The 17,192-nt window shown below is 36.3% G+C and overlaps 1 protein-coding gene across 1 annotated transcript in view; it reads left to right on the top strand.

Annotated features, from left to right (window-relative positions):
* LOC140154151 (dymeclin-like) overlaps positions 1-17,192 on the top strand; it is a 69,286-nt gene that overhangs the window by 15,134 nt on the left and 36,960 nt on the right. Inside the window, exons 9-10 of the mRNA XM_072176761.1 lie at positions 790-915; positions 1,505-1,618. Coding sequence (XP_072032862.1) covers positions 790-915; positions 1,505-1,618 — 240 coding nt within the window. The remainder of the gene's footprint in view (positions 1-789; positions 916-1,504; positions 1,619-17,192) is intronic.

Below are 17,192 nucleotides of genomic sequence, written 5' to 3' on the forward strand. Positions count from 1 at the left end.
ACAGAAAATATATGTGACATGATCAAGGCGAATGAGTCGGATGTCGCTAATATTGTTTTTGAGATACTGGCAAAAACAGTCTTCAAATTCTTTTGTTTTATATTGTTTTCAGCCATTGTTAAATTACTCATAACTCAGAAACGAGATGTCCGATTCTGATGGTGTTTGTATCAAAATGAAGTATTCATAAACTGCAAGAAAATGATGTAAAAAAAATTGAAAATTGCCAACATGTGACTCATTCCCCTTGATCATGTCACATATGTGACACGATCTTGTCCATGGAGGCCAAAGGAGGCATTTTTGAAAATTGAGTTAATATAATTATTACCTTATATAATTATTACCTTATACAAACATTAAGCTGTCATATACTCAAAACACCAAAGGTCTAGCATACTTTCTTTTAAAGTTCTGAAGTTTTGTGATGTCTTTTTACTCCATATTTTTAGCTTTATCTCAATTTCAAATTTGCAGCCTTTGTCCTCCATGGACCAGATCGTGTCACATATTAAAATAAAAGTAGTCACTGATCACAAACAAGAACATGGTAGCTGCCCACAAAACCTTAGAAAAAGAATGGAGACTTTTATTTTAATATGTGACATGATCTGGTCCATGGAGGACAGGTCATCATTGCTCTACTCATATCAACAAAGGTTTAATGGTGTGCATATCCCAACAAAGACCACACAGAAACAGTTTATTCCCTCTGATCCATCTTTGCACCAGCGTATGAATGTTTTGAATGCCCGCAAATAACACCAATGCCTCAACTTTTGTCCACAGATGATGCCTCTGTTGAAAATCTTATACAATGCTCAGGACAAGAACTCACATCATATCTACATGGCACTCATCATTCTCCTCATTCTCAGTGAAGATGATGCTTTCAACAAATGTGTTCATGAACTGGTTTGTATTATTACATTAGTAGATGCATGGTGCACATGTAGTAGACCTATGTTTCTACCTGCAAGAGGGACACTTTTTAAATAATAATGACACTTTTCAAACTTGATTTTTTTGTAAATTTGTTTAAATTGTGGGGGGGTCTGAAATTAATGTTTCCAATAACACTAAACTTGGTGCACAGTGATACTTTTAGTCAGGTATTGAAGAGCAATTGTCTTAATCAATGGGCTTGAAACAACTTTTTCTCACTCTGATTTTAACATAAACGAGGAGAGCCATGACCAAACTCAAGGAGGCCAAACTTTATAGTGTCATGTTACTTAAAATTTTGAGTGTGAAGCTATGAATTATATATTCTACATGGATTATCATTTTTTCCTTCTCTGTAGTGTTGCAACATTTCCATACATGACCGGACATATTGTGAAGTCCTGAAAAAACCCCAAGATTCCTAAATACAAGCCAAAAAGATATGGTCATAACCGTCATACAGCATGCACAAATGTATCTAAATGTGAAGAGCAATGTCTCATGTTTTAGAATTTACAGTGACTTTTGTAATAACTTAAATATTTTTTTTCTTTTGTAGATTGTAAAGAATATTTCCTGGTACACAGAGAGGGCAATATCCCAAATTACATTAGGTGGTCTTATTGTGTTAGTAGTCATCAGAACAATACAATTCAACATGACAAGAATGAGGGTAAGTCACATGGCATGCAAAGGAGACAAATCTCAACAGTGACTATATTTAGTTTGACTTACAAATGGCATTGTGCATTGATATAGAATGGCTTGCATGTAGTTGGGCACAGTGCCTACGATAGTTGTGCTTAGCGTAATGTGTGACTTTATGTGAATATATATGAGCTCAAGTTGGAACTTTATTGATACGTGCAAACCAAATAATGTTTGCCATTTATAAGTTAAACAATGTATAGCATACTAGCATGAAAGCACAGCATGATCAAGTAAATTTGTTTTAAAGATGTGCTGCAAAGGTTCAATCAGCTTCAACCAGTCACATTGTAGGGTCATCATAACATATAATATTTTGCAGTAAACCTTTGACGAGCGCATACTACTGTGATGTTGCAAAGTTGGAGCTAACAACGCGTACGGTTCAAAGTTCATTCATAAATTTCCACTTGGCAATAGCAGATCGCCTCGGCAGCCAATCAGAGACGAGTGCATTTCAACGTAGTAAATATGCGATGTACACTTAAAATACGCTTCCGTCAAAGGTTTACTGCAAAATATTATAGTGGTCAGTCTTCCAGGTTAACCGGAGTATAAAAGTTAGTTTGTTTGATATTTTACTGGGAGAGCAAGGCATTTTGTCAACTCAACCAATCTTGTTAGCCTGTGGAGCATCCAGGAGTGTTGGAAGTGCACATCCAGGTGCTTGTGGATAAGCATGCCCTGCTTCCTGTACATGAACTTGAACTATCAACAAATATACATCACAGTGGGTAATGCCTGTTTAGAGACCCACTCCCCCAATTTGATCAGCTTTGCAAACTTTTTGGTGTAGAGCTAAATACCTGTATTATTATACATCTAATAGCATACCGATACCACAAATACAGAGAGTACATAGTATACCCTCAGTCTATCTCTTAGGTCAACATGTTACGTATGCCTCTTCAGGGTACTAAAGTATAGCATTAATGTGCAAGGTGGATTAGTAATGTTGATGTCAGACCCAAAATTGTTTCTCCTTTGGTAAAGTCAAGGAAATATCAAGTTAGTTACCTCTCATTGCTGGTCAAGTTTTGCATGCACTCTCTTTAATGTTTAAATAATACCTCCTAGCATTTATACATACAGTATGTGCCAATGAATGTGACATTCAGAAAAGATATGGATCTACAAAATATTACCTTGCATGTTGGTCTGCATGGGAAAGTAAGGCATGCATTATGTTGGCTCAGGTGGATCAAACATTGTTGTCACCATTGAATTAGACAGTTGCTTATGGAGGGGCAGATAGTGTACCACTGGATTATTATACAATGCACATAGCATGGCAGTAGTTTGAATTGTGTCCCCTAAACCTCCCTTATGTGATTGCGTTCAAAATAAATGGCAAATTCTCTAGATGTTGGAAATATGCAGGTTTATATATTACCAAAACAAGCTTCAATTTGGAGTGTCTACTTGTTTATGATAGTGTGTGTAATGCTTTGCTGTGCAATGCTAATTACTACATGCACAAAGTTTGTAATGTTTATACTTGAACTTGGTCAATATTGTCACTAGATTTGTGGCTTTTTTAAATCAAAAATATATTGCTTAACTGATTTTAGTCTATAGGGCCTATGCAAGTCCACAATTTCATGATTTCCACAGCGTAATGTATGTTGCTATACAAAGTACAAGTTCTCCTGATCTGGTTTCTTTGGTTTTAATTTGAACACCATGGTATGTCATTAAGATGGTAAGAGCCAAAATATACATGTAGTATGTTTTAGTAGTCAGATACTTAAATTGTGACTTTAAGAAATACGTAGGTACCTTTTATGTCATTTTGTCATCTTGTAAGGCAGAAACATTTTTGAGACTCAGTGCAATTAGTTTAAATTGAAAAGAAATGGACAAACAGACACTAAGACTCAAATTTTTTGAAAAGTCATCATATAATGGCATCATCTTGACTAGTCGCTATAGCAACGGATGAGATGGCTGATTTAGCTGCAGGGTTTGGTTGGAGCTACCCAGCACTCCCATTTTAGGTAGTCTAGACTTCCTGGAGGTACCTGTGTGCAGTTGTCAAGTGCAGACAGGCTATACAACTTTTGCAAATAGTTTGACGCCATTTTGAAATGGACAAGTCACTTGTTACGAGTTTGAGCAAATGTACATTAGACTAGGTTACTCATGGAGGGGCAAATAGTGTACTATAGCGGGAGCATGGTGGCCGAGCAGAACGGGCTCCGACTCATAATCGGAAGGTTGCGGGTTCGAGCCATGGCAACGCCTTCGTGTTGTGCCCTTGAGTAAGGTACTTAATCTTGATTACTCCTCTCCACCCAGGTGTATAAATGGGTACCGGCATTCTTAAATGCTGGGATGATTACAGACTCGCTGTAGAAGAGGTGTAGCGATCCCCCTATAGCAACATGGAGGAGTCTGGCCCAATCGCCAATGAAAGAGAGATGGGCACTCCGATCACTGTTTATATACAGGATCGCCTCCTTTACCTTTTTACCTTTACCTTTGAAATGGACATGGCACTTGTTACGAGTTTGAGCAAATGTACATTGTATTGTGTGATATTAAGATATCACTTTGTAAAAGTGTACTTACTTGCATTGTATTGGTGTCTCTGCTATTGGGTATCTGTATCCATATATTAGAGATGAAATGTTAATGATTGGCAGTTTAAGTATTTCAAGCTTTAACTATAGGTACAATATTCCAGGATGGCAGCTCCTGCCTCTGTGGGATGCTGGCTGGTGTGATATGTGAGATTTCGAGGCAGTTATTGCACATTTTGTCAGATATTGTCCTTATGCTTATGGTCTCAGTTTGATAATATAAGTAACTTCCTTTAAACGAACAAGGGAAGAGGCTTACGCATCATTCACTGCAACATAGAAACATTCAAACATAACAAACTAGTGTGCAAGATCAAATTAATGATGCTTAATCGTTATTCTTAATATATCAATATACAGGGGAAAGAAGAATCACGCATCGCACACTAGCACAATAAAAGTGAATTTAATTATGTTTGATTGTGCTAGTGTTAGATGCATGATTCTTTTTTCCCCTGTATAACTTCCTTTAGTTTGCATTTGTAATCTTATGGCATTTTAACAGCAAGATACATGTACAAAAATGAACTGATGGACCAAAAACAAAACAAAAATAGTACACTATCAAAAATTTGTATGTTTTATATTAAAAATGTAACTCAAACAAAATGGACCAAATCAGGAGCTTCCAATTTGTGCAACTTTAGTGCTGTAAGAATTTTTTTCAGCTTCGGTTTCATAAAAGCACATTTATATAAATTGAACAACGTTTTTCAAGTATTTTATTGAATTACAAGTCTCCCAGTACTAAACTGATGTTTGTAGGATTTGTGTGTGCTATACTATCATTAATGTGTCATTTCATAGCTTTGGTTTGCCTGAACAGAGTTTCTAGAAATATCAGAAATTTGCAAGTTTATCGAGGTTGCACAAATAAAGTGAATACTGATGCATGTTTGGTGATGACAGGTTCTGAATTATGGAATGTAAAAACACAAAATCACAAATTCTAAAAAATATAAACTTGTATAGTTCAAGTTGTGAGTTTGCACTTGTCATTAGGGGCAGCATCTTAGCATCTATTGATATTTTTTGTCTGGTGGTGAAAACGATAAGCATATGGAAAGCAACGAGAAACAAAGTGATAATTTGCAAGGTGCCAGACAAGTAACCATAAGCTTAACTCAGCTATACGCATAACAGGTGATCACTTATAGGAATCAAATGATATCAGGTCATTGGTATGTGCCTGGGTCGCTGTACAGCTTAGGTAACTTCATAGTATGCATGCTGTTGACGGCATTTGAAGACCAAGGGACGCCACGCATTGAGCGGCTTGATATAGCAAATGATGTGGCCCTTTGGGAGGATCCTGCAACTTAAAGGAGAATATGCATTATATTAGGGCATGGAGGTGAACTTGTATAATTTGGGAATTATGCTAGGGCTCAAAATAGATGAGGGCTAAGGGCAATTTCCCCCATAACCCCAAAATAGCCCTTGAAAATTAAATTATAAAGACCATTTTTAATCAAAAGTAGCCCCAGAAAAAAAATTTGCGGCTTGTTTCTCAAAATTAATATTGGTAATTAGCCCCCCGACAGTAGCCCTGAAAGTTAAATTACGAGAGTAATTTTTTTCAAAAGTAGCTCCGGAAATATAAAGCACAGAATCATCATCACGTAAGCTTGTATTTGCTTGTATTGTATGGGATTTAGGAATGGTAATGCTTGCATCAGGGAACAACACTATTGTGAAAAATGATGTTGTATTGGACGAGATTTAGCAAATTGTTGTGGATATACCATTCACTGTAATAGGCATGCATTGCTTGTAGGACAAAAGTATTATATGAATGACCTAATGCATCTTAAGTGTTGATCTACTGGCCAGAGAACAGATGCATATAAATTCAGTACAAGAAAGAGAAAGTCTTAACTTTACTTTATACAACTTTTTGTAGAAGTTGTAGTAACCAGTGTATGGTATCTATCAGCCTTCAAACCTGGAACTGTCACTCCATTGTTGTATGACTATTTCAAGAATTACGAGCTATAATGCATGTGATTTCAATTTTCGTTTTTGCTAAACCCAAAGAAACGGTCCAAATTCAATTTATCAGATTTAATGAATGATTTACACAAAAAGGTGATTTAATTTAGGCCAGTAGAAAAGAGACAAAAAGAAAAACAATAAGAATAGTGTTGCTTGTCATCCTGAATGGTAATCAAGCCTGACAGACGTGTTTACCCCCTCTATCCTTCCTTATTCCCTGATGCATTTAATAATCATAATTATAACCAGCTTGCTCCGCACTGAATCACCCATTAGTGATCTATAACAAAGATTATGAAACTGCAAATTTGCTCATTTACTCTCGAGTTCAGAACCCTCGTTGATAATATGTAGTGTCAAATTTTCATCAAAATATTTGTGGAAAAAGTGTTGAAGTTGACACCTTTTAGCTATTTTCCACCGACCACATATGGATGTGATATAGGTGATTTCCTTTTGATTCTACTTGGGTAATGTTATGTTATAATTGGGATATGGCCATTGCTCAGGTTGGGAAATTAACATCTTAAAACTAACTGACGAATCAGTGATTCGTCAGTGCACTGGCTCCAAAACTCTTAATCTTGTAATTAATTTTTTGTGAAATCATAGTGTTTTGGGGCAGTCAATCTTAGTATGTTTCGTAACTTGATTTTAGCTTGTCATTGGAAATGATGATGATGAAGATGAAGTCACTGGCTTTTTTTGAGATGTGGCTCCAAAATTCTAATCTTGTAATTAATTTTAGTGTGAAATCAGAGTGTTTTAGACAGTTGATCTGGGTATGTTTCATAACTTCATTTTAGCTTGTCATTGTATGTGATTATGATGGAGTCACTAGTTTTTTCCAAAACTGTTTAGATTTTTAAGTCACTGTTAAAGTATGTCACTTCAATGTATTGGATGCTTTGTATTTGGCACTATGTACAGTGGAGAAATTTCACATGCAGATGCTGTCAAAGATACATGTACCATGAGCAGAGTTGGTCATACTGCTGTTTCTGTTTAACTGCCCTGCGCAAAATCAAATGTGGTGCCCCCACAGAAACATTTGCCGGATTTATTTATTACATCTTGTTGCTTTTGTGCTCAATTTACCAAATATATACTTCATAGTTCTAAACAAAATTTTAGATATTAAAATACCTTACTACTATCAAAGTCGGCACAGTGTGTGCGTCCGCGTCGGTACTTTGTACTTCAGAGTAGACAGACTGTACTTAGGGTGTTTTGAGTGTCTATAAATGAATATGTTCTTTTGCAATGTGTTTAAGTGACCAAAGAATAATAGGCATTAATGATCAACTGGTATGGGGAAAAGTGGTATTTGTTATATTTTTCTCAGCTATTTTTTTCATTTAAGTTGACTTACCAAGTGTGTTTGGAATGGAACAAATTAATGTAGCTCAAAATTGCAAGTTCTACAGTAAACTAAAAAAAATCCACAAAGTAAAATGATCGCAAACTGATCAAAAAGAAAACCTACGTTCAGGGAAGCTACCTGTATCTCTACCCCACTTGTTATATTTAAGTAATTCTATAGCCTCTACCAGATATGTGCTACCAGTTTTACTATGATTTTCTTCCCAAAATAAAAATGCAGTGAGGTTATCATGAGAAGTGAGCAGTGAATTCAACACAATTGCAAAGTTGGTTATTATTTGTGTTTGTAGTTTTTAGCATTTTATATCTAACTAAGCCTTCTTTACATTCCGACAACTAACAAAAAAGTTTCATTGGAAACAGAATGATCCGTCAACAGCATCTTACTTGTGGTAACATACCTGCAGTCATTATCACCGTACCACATTTTGAATGCAATTCCACTCGGTTTCCGTGTTTTGCTTTTCGCGCGACAACTGACAAGCGCCATGAGCCTAGTGATGGGGCCAAGCTGTCACACAGGGTTGATTGACAGGGGAGACAAGGATATAATAGCTTTGGCTGTGGGGGTGATGTCATTGTACACAATGAGTCATAAGTGTTAATTTAGAGTGGCAGAAATTCCCCAGCATAGAGAGAGACAGGTATCTGCATTGGTATTTAGGTTATGAATAGTTCAAGGAAATTAATTCGAGGTTTGTAACCTAACTAGCTATATTAGAAAGAAACCTGTCCATACTTTGGTTTCCCCTCAAGTTTGGTAGTGACATTGACCCTCCAAAGGGATCCACCATCTTGCTCCCAATATGAGGTTCTCCCTGCTAATGCATGCACAAAAATGCATTTTTGTTATTCGCGCTTTTCTAGACCGGTTTTCTAGCAACACCAGAAGGCTTTTGCAAAGCATATGTGATAATTAGGCATGCGTATGAAAGGGCTAGGTTCAAACAACACAAACTTTGTTCATAGAATCTCACTTTAAGATGACTGTGCAAAGGGTCAATAGGTCAGCGTTCGAAATAGGGCCGGTCAGCCGGCCATTGGCCTGTAACTTTTTGGCCTGGCCGGTAACTTTTCTGACTGGCATCTAGTTGCCGCCCGGCTGGCCGGGTAACTTTTAAGGTCAAGCCCGGCTGGCCTGTAACTTTTTGAGGCATATTTCGAACACTGCAATAGGTGTATGCAGTATCAAAGCACACCTGCAACCTACACATACAAGGGCAGTTGTCAACATGCTTGCGGCATAACAGTGTAAAGTCATTAACGTCACAACCAAATTTTGAGGAGAAGTATAGATAGTCTGTGAACATCCTGATGAGTGAATTGAGGTAATTTCATGCAATAGAATAGAGAACAATTGAAGAATATGACAAACCACTCCAGGCATACACTGTAATGCTAATTAAAAACCCAAATCTCTTGACCCACCTGCTAATTCCAACCCTAATCCTATGCTTAATTAGGACATCTAATACTTAGCCTAATCCTAGAAACTGCCCTTCAATTGAAGGGTATTGAAATTGATCTAGACCCATTTCATTGTATCTGTAAAAATGATGCAAATTTAGAAATATTCCAGCTCTGTCTATTGTGAATTAAAGTATTGGTTATGTTATTAGTAATTTACAGAACAAAAAATGTAAATCTTTTATCTTAAATTCTGAAATTCAGATCATGCACAGCATCTTGGGGTGGGATAAACTGGTTAATTATGTTAGCCAAATCCAATAAATATTACTCACGGAACTGAGCTTTCACCATCTTGGCTGATGGCTTGATCACAGATGAACTGGTCCACAAAAAGGGCAAGAACTCACTCAACCGCGACGAGGGTGCGTACTTTCTAGATCATGTATATGACCCACTGCTTAAATCAACATCACTTCCGGATAACGAGGATGCGTCTTTTCAAGGCGGAAAAGCAGTGGACCAGTTCATCTGTGATCAAGCCACCAGACAAGATGGCGAAAGCTCAGTTCCATGAGTAATATTTATTGGATTTGGCTAACATAATTAACCAGTTTATGATCTCAACAATCCTACCAAATGAATCTCTTTGCTGATCTTGGGGTGGGGTTGAGGATGTATTACAGGCCTCATTGAACTTTCTGTCACCTCCTTCTTGCTCTTCATTTTTGTCTATGTTTTGAGCTTCAAAATAAAGTTGATCATAGGATTATTGAAATCTCCAAGAAGGTACATCTAAAAATGTTGGCCAAGTTGAACAAAAACCAATTCCATAATTCCTATAAAATAGACTTCATAATAAAAGGAAAAAAATATAGATTACTATTATTGTTTCACCTGCATGATACATTCAGCTATTTTCAATGCCTTATTTTTAGTATCGCAAAATGTCGGATATGGTAATTTAAGCCATACGGGCTCACCTATTATAAGGAAGTAATTGCATAATTGACTTCACCTTTTGAAATTTTTGGAATTCCCTTGAAGTATTATCCAGTACTATGCCACCTAATGCACCTTAATTGGTCCTGTCAAACAGTGAGTTTATGACTTAGCACTCCTGTCATTCAACATTATGCACAGAATCAGCTGGGGGAAGGGGGCAGTCTGTGCGCGGGCTCTCTCGTACCCCCAGTGTACGCCTGTCAAGCATTCCACCGGGCAAGCGACTCACCAGTGCAGATTTGAGTGGAGTCGTAATGATTTCTTAGCGCAGCCTACTTGGTATGACACATGATGTATCAATAATAGGCTGTGACACCGAGCAGAGCCTCCATGAGCCCTGCGTAAACTAACTTCTGTAGTTCTTAATAGTCTCAATGTGTAAATCCAGGATTAAAAACACCAGTGTGGCAACATGCCAGTGTGGGCTTTCCTATGAACTGTACTCACTCCCTCTGCATGATTCGTGGACTGATGCATGCATCGTAAGCTAGACGTTGAGTGATTTTATATGGCTTGTTCAGTTTGTGATGCTTGTCTATTAAGACATCCTGTTACATGTTATATGTTAATTACCATTTGGGGAACAAAGTCCAGGCAGGCCTATGTTTATCAATTGAATTTTGTGTGCATATGGTGTGCACAAGGTGTTTGGTGGGCTCAATCCGAAATAAGAACCCCTCAGCTTTGTCATGTACACTTAATAGGTAACAGTTAAAAATTGGTATCAAATATTGGTAGTATACTTTGTAGCAATTTGATAAAAAGTACTTTTTATGAGATGAATGGTATCTATATTCATAAAAATGATAAAATATTGTGTTTCTTGAATAGCAAATATACTATAGTTTGGTTGTATGCTATTTCTATTTCAGTAGAAATTGTAACAGATACACCCTACAAACTATGACAGATGTTACAAATCTACATTGAAATTTGCAGTTTCAAAAATTTGTTATATTTGGTTTGAAAAATTGATTTATGTAGAGTTAAATCATAGAATGATTTTATGTTTCTTCTTCAGGTCGTACTGTAAGTCGTAAACTCTTTCTTAATAGGGGGAAAAGAAAGACACACAGTATAAATTTGGTATCGTCTGATGAATCAACCTCCACTTAAGATAAATCACTAAAAACTGGGGAGCATCACAAGTCCTGATATTGATCTCCTGAGTCATGTGACAGACAATTTATGGAAACAAGTGTATTTTTGCCATCAACCATAGTAAACAGGTGCATTCTGCTGGCGCATACATTGGCAATGTTAGTTGAAGCATTGTGACAGTGCATAAATTCTGGCTTTCCACTTTGCCGACATTACTGTCAAATGAAATTTTACCAACGCAATAACTAGTTGTTGGATTTACAGTAGCAATGCATAGCTGGATTTGGAAGGAGCAATATCACAGTTTACTCAAGGGATGCAAGCCTATATGATATGTGGAAAAGTTCTATTAATGGTTCTATTTTTAATTTTCATGAAAATTGGCAATTATAAAGCTGTAATTGAGTCTTATTTATCAGTTTTCTTTAAATAGGATTCCTTCTTCATCCGATAAGTCCCATCCTTCTTCATCCGATAAGTCCCATCTATCCCAAACACAACAAAGTTTTACAATTTGCCTGTAGCATGTTTGATACGTACCTACTGGTAGCGTGACCAAGTTAGACTCCTGGTCACTCAATCTGTGTGAGTCAGTAGACCATTAGTCTACTACCAGTTGCTTACTGTATGGCCACTAAATTAAGCAGCGGAGTGACAACACCAAGCTTATCCAACCCACAAGCCAGCCAGGCAGCCAGTCGACTTGCTCAGGCTATCACACTGCCCTACTTAATGATGACTTAGTTTTACATATCAAGCCAACATAGACTCAGTGTCCAAGGCTGAGTCAAAGTCCGAGACCTACTGTCCACTTTGAAGGCGTAGCCTAAGACGTGGGATCAGGCTTGTCTAGCAGAGTCTTAAACTAATATTTTGCTTGAGATACAATTGTTGAGACATTTGACCTTACAGAAGATTGATATAATTCCAAACTTGATTTGAGTTTATCTCTATCAACATACTGAGGATGATCAAAATCATTGCATACATGTATACAAAATCAATTTCAGATGTCAAATTTAATTTATTTCTTTTCTGCTCTTTTTCAGATAAAAAAATGCAGGTTTATGTTTTTCTATATCACATACTGAGGAATGCTAATATCTTTGTATACAAGTGTCAATTTCGCTAGACCAATTCAATTTCCTTCTTTCCTTCTCTTTAATAAAAAAAAATGAAATTCAATTTTATTCTTTTCTGTTTCTGTCACAAAAATCACACTTTCAAGTTTTAATTTCGCCGTGAACATTTAACATACTGAGAAATGTCAAAATCTTACCATGCGAATGTCAATATCAGATGTCAAATGCAATTCCTTTCTTTTTCAGAAACAAAAACATATAATAACTTCATGTCTTTAAATCTTTGTAAAAAAAAAAAATTCAAGCAAATATGACGAGCATTGGTTACTTGATATAAAATGTATATGTTGTAAAGAAAAAAAGAGATTGCATATTTCACACATTTTGTGACTATGGATCCTGGAGACATATGAAACACATTAAAGCCCTTTCAATAAGCTCATAATTCATAATTTACCTCATTGACAAGAATAGAAAATCACAATTGTTGACTTCCGTCAAACATTTCCTGTACCAGTAATGTGATGTTCAACAAAATAAGATACTGTCAAAGTACAGTGATGCTTTGTGCAAAATATATTAAAACTATAAGCAAGTTAACACTGTCATTTTGCTACTTCTATGTCAGTGCTTTCTTAAAGGCACTACCACTGATGCCTGCAAAAATATTAAAATAATTTAGGGAACAAACCAAAACTTTGATGAAATCCTATAAACGAAAGTCCTTTTATTCAGGGAGGAGTCAAAAGGTTTGATTACATTTGTAAAAAACAAGTTAAAATATTGTTCAAAGTCATACTTACGTTGGAGCAGGGGTTCAGACGTCTAACAAAAGCCCATTCATTTGTAGAACTTCAAACTTTTGGGTTGTTCCCTTAGGAATGGCTTGAAAGTGAATGATAAGTCATTAAAATAGTCATGAGGTGTTTTTTCATATAAAATATTGGCAATAGGAAAACAACAGCAGTGTTGATAAATAAACTTGTAATTCAGGAAAGGAAACAAACCAAAAGTTTGGTGACATCCTATAAATGAAAGTACTTTCATTAGAAGGCTGACGCCCTCCCTTCCTCCCTGTAATGTAAGTTTTAAATATTGAAATTTCCAACCCCAAAAGATCAATTTTGACTGATATTTTGACTAGTTTTTTCAATCGTAATCACATTTTTTGACCCCCTCGTTTCATTTATAGGACATCATCAAACTTTTGGTTTATTTCCTAACTAGTCTTTTTTATCTCAATTACATAGGCCTAATTAATAACTTCAACACTTGTCTTCCATTTGCATTTTGTTCTCGGAATTGGCATAAATTTCACATCACAAAGCACCATGCTGCATTTATGAAAACAATGTTTCTGAAGTAACATGTTTGACAATATCAAAACTGAAAAAATGAAGAGCTAACTAATTATAGCTTAAGTGGCTTACCAAAAAGTACAATGTAATAGAGGAGCCATGTTCAATGTGCTTCTTGTTGCAATGACTCAAAGGACATGTGTTTGGGCTCAAACTGTGCCGCCATGTGCAATATGGTTTGGGAATTAATATTTGTTGTCTCTTCAACATGTGCTGCAAAATGAAAAGATATCAAAATATGTGATATTATTTTTGTCATCTGCCAAACAGAAGTTACAATTACTTAAAGGTCCGTAACCCGATCGACAGCATCATCCCCCCAATTTTTTTCATTGTTGATGAGTTTTTGGTATGATACAATAGATTATATTTTTCTCATTACCATCCTGAAATTTGGCGATCCAATTCGATGTATTTCCGGAGAAATCATGAAAAACATGCTAATTATGGTATACCACTTTTTACCACTTCTTGTTTTCTCACATAGATGCATAAAGGGGACGATATTTGAAATTGTATGTAAGTTTGAAGACAATTCATATCCTAAACCGATAGGGTTACCCCCCTTTAACCAACCTATTCCTATGTTTGATGGAACTCTTTGTATATCTGACCAGTAGCCTACTGGACAATCACCCCATGTTCAAAGCTCTCATGTTCATTAAAACTTGAAACTCAATTTGAAGCTATACTTGGCCGAAGCGCCAGGCGATAATCTTGTAATACAGTTTGTGAACCCATGCGGATCAACGAGTCAAACCTAATTACTGTGTGGATGCTGGTAAGGCATTGCTAATGTGATATCATTGTTAGAGAGATTTTATTATAAAAATAAGGGTCCAGAATGATTTTGTGTCTTTGGCCTTTGTAAATGATATGAGATACACTACCAGATTCAAATTGCTGTTGCCCCAGAGGTACACTGCCAACGCAGCTACTTCATTGGTACTCTAGAGTACTTCTGTTCTAGAGTACACACTCCGGAATCAGAAGTACAGTACACACAGTGGACCGGTGCTGTTTTGGTCCTTAAATAAGATGTTTGAGGAACAAGGATGTACTGAGTAGTAAATGTGAAGATGGGCACTACTCTTTCATATGAGGCTCTACATAATTGTGTCAGTCACACTGTGTTGACACTGGTCATCATATCTTGGCAGTAGGCCTAGTCATTGAATTACAGATTGCAGAGCCCACCTCAGGGAAGCCTATGAAGATTTATCTTAAAATGTTTGCTCTTTCAATTTTAAGATTTTGATACTAGATGCTGTGTATAGGTACAGGATTGTTTCAATAAGAGAAATAAGTTGGTATCTTATTGTCTAGTCTCACTGAGACTACCCATACCAATTTAGTTCATCCTTTTAAATTCATGTGATCCACATGTCCAGGTCATCGCCAAATATCCTGGAATTGAGAGGAGTTTCCCAAGAACCACTGAACAGACTCTGGGAATGTTTTTTTCTTATATAACTGAATGCATTTTGTGTAGATTTTCAGTTTAACAGCAGATGTAAAGGGTTAATAAGACAAGATAATATGGAGGCAGGGTGAATTAGTGCTAAATGACCCTCAATGAAAACTTGATAGAAAGTGGAAATGAGAGGTGATTAATGTTGTGATTAGTGATTCAAATATTTTGGCACCTTTGGTTAATCGCCTGTAACTCAATTTTGCCTAGATTCTGACCAAATTAACCAGCCTGGTATTGGAACCTGTCTAAATAGCTATATTTGTGGAGTGACATACCATCAGGTTGGCCTGTGCGTTTGCTGGTGTCCACATGCTGCAGGAGACTCTGGCCTGTGCTTGTGATTCAAGTTCTTAATTGTAATATATTTTAGACAGTTCATTGTAAAAAATAAATGTTGACATTTACACAGCGGGTTTTCATATATCAAAGCGCTTTACTCAGCTGTCGTTAGAATATGTCAGCTGCCATACAAGGCCCAAGGCATGCTTATACCTTTGGGCAGTGCTCAATGGACAATATTCCAAACAGCTCCCCATTTCTCCCCTGCGTAGAGAGGGGCAAGTGAGGTAAAGCACCTTGCCCAATTGCACAACTCGATGGCACCGCTGGGGCTCGAGCTCGCAACCTTCTCATCTGGAGGTAGAGCCTGTACCTCTGCGTCACCATTTCCCCAATATTTTAGACAGTTCATTATAGAATATTCAAGATACACATAAATAGTAAGTCAATTACAATATCAAATACCTATTTTGTTAAGAATATTAAAACTTTGGTTCACCTTAAGTTAGCTAGTGATGTAAATGCTTTTTTGCCGACAAACAGCCCTTATAGTACGCTATTTACTTTATGTGTACAATTTGATAAGGTAACCAACCAAAATATGCATGTATTTCACTACCAAACTTGAGATGAATCAAAGTTTACCACTGGCTCAGTGCTGTATAATACCCTCCCTCAGAGATATCCCAATACAGCTGCAGGGAAGATGTTTGCTGGTCACTGAGAGGACCAGTTCAAGCTTCACTCTAGCTGTTGGAGGGGTATCATACATCATAGCCTGCGATCCGAGCCTGTTTTAACCTTGTAAAGTGTAAATATGTTGTCAGTTTTGTTTTTAGATACTTTCAAGATGTGTTGTAGCCCCATGGCACTAAAATAATTTCAACACTACTGAAAGAAAAACTAACTACTCATGTTTAATTTTGAACTTTCTCTTCAAAAAATGTATGCTTAATTGACATTCAAAACCTCAGGGTGAAACATGGATAAGCTCACCATAAATGTGAAATGAATTATTAAATATAACAGTTAAAACTCTTTTCAAATATGAATTTGCAAATTTCTAGGACTAACTAAAGTTAATGAGTTAATGAGATTGAATTACTCAGAATCTTAAACGCTAGTTGGTGCTGACATTTTGTAAAGAAAATGATTCAATGTTGAGCTAATTGGTATTAAAAGTTACAATAGCTTTGGCACCCCTGACTAATCTTGCGGTATTACAGGCCGAGGTCACCGGCCTAGCTGTCCACTCAATGTCTTAATGACTTTGTTTAGGATGTGCGGAGACTTGGCCAGATTATGTGTTCTATAAAGGTCTGAATGACATTACTGACTTCATCAATCTAAACATAGTTTTTGATATTTTGAGTCTTTTCATGACGCCACATCCATGATGCATGTAGAATTATAGATAGAGGTTTTCTTATAAATGATGCTGTTCGGGTTTTCTTCTTCTGTTTGTTTTATTATCAACAATTAGAAACCAAATAAGAAGATTATTTGGATTTAACTTGGATTGGTGAATTCTTTTATCTTCCATTTGGTTCCTGGTATGAAAAATATGGAAAAATGATATATTGAGAATGAAAAAGCAAAAGTTAATGGAGTAAAACAAGAATTTATTATCAATAATTAGAAACCAACTAAGATTTTTGTAATATTTGGATTTAGCTTGCATTGGTCAATTCTTTCATCCTCCATTTGCTTCCTGGTATAAACATTATGGAAAAAAGATATAATGCAAATAAAAAAACAAAAGATAACAGTGAAATAATACAAAACACTACTTCAAACTGCTGTAAACCAAACAAACAACTCACTCACATTAAATGTTGAGAGGTGGATGGAGGCCTCAAAATACTTCTTTAAA

This window comes from Amphiura filiformis, chromosome 1 (assembly GCF_039555335.1).
Source record: "Amphiura filiformis chromosome 1, Afil_fr2py, whole genome shotgun sequence".
Taxonomy (NCBI): Eukaryota; Metazoa; Echinodermata; class Ophiuroidea; order Amphilepidida; family Amphiuridae; genus Amphiura; species Amphiura filiformis.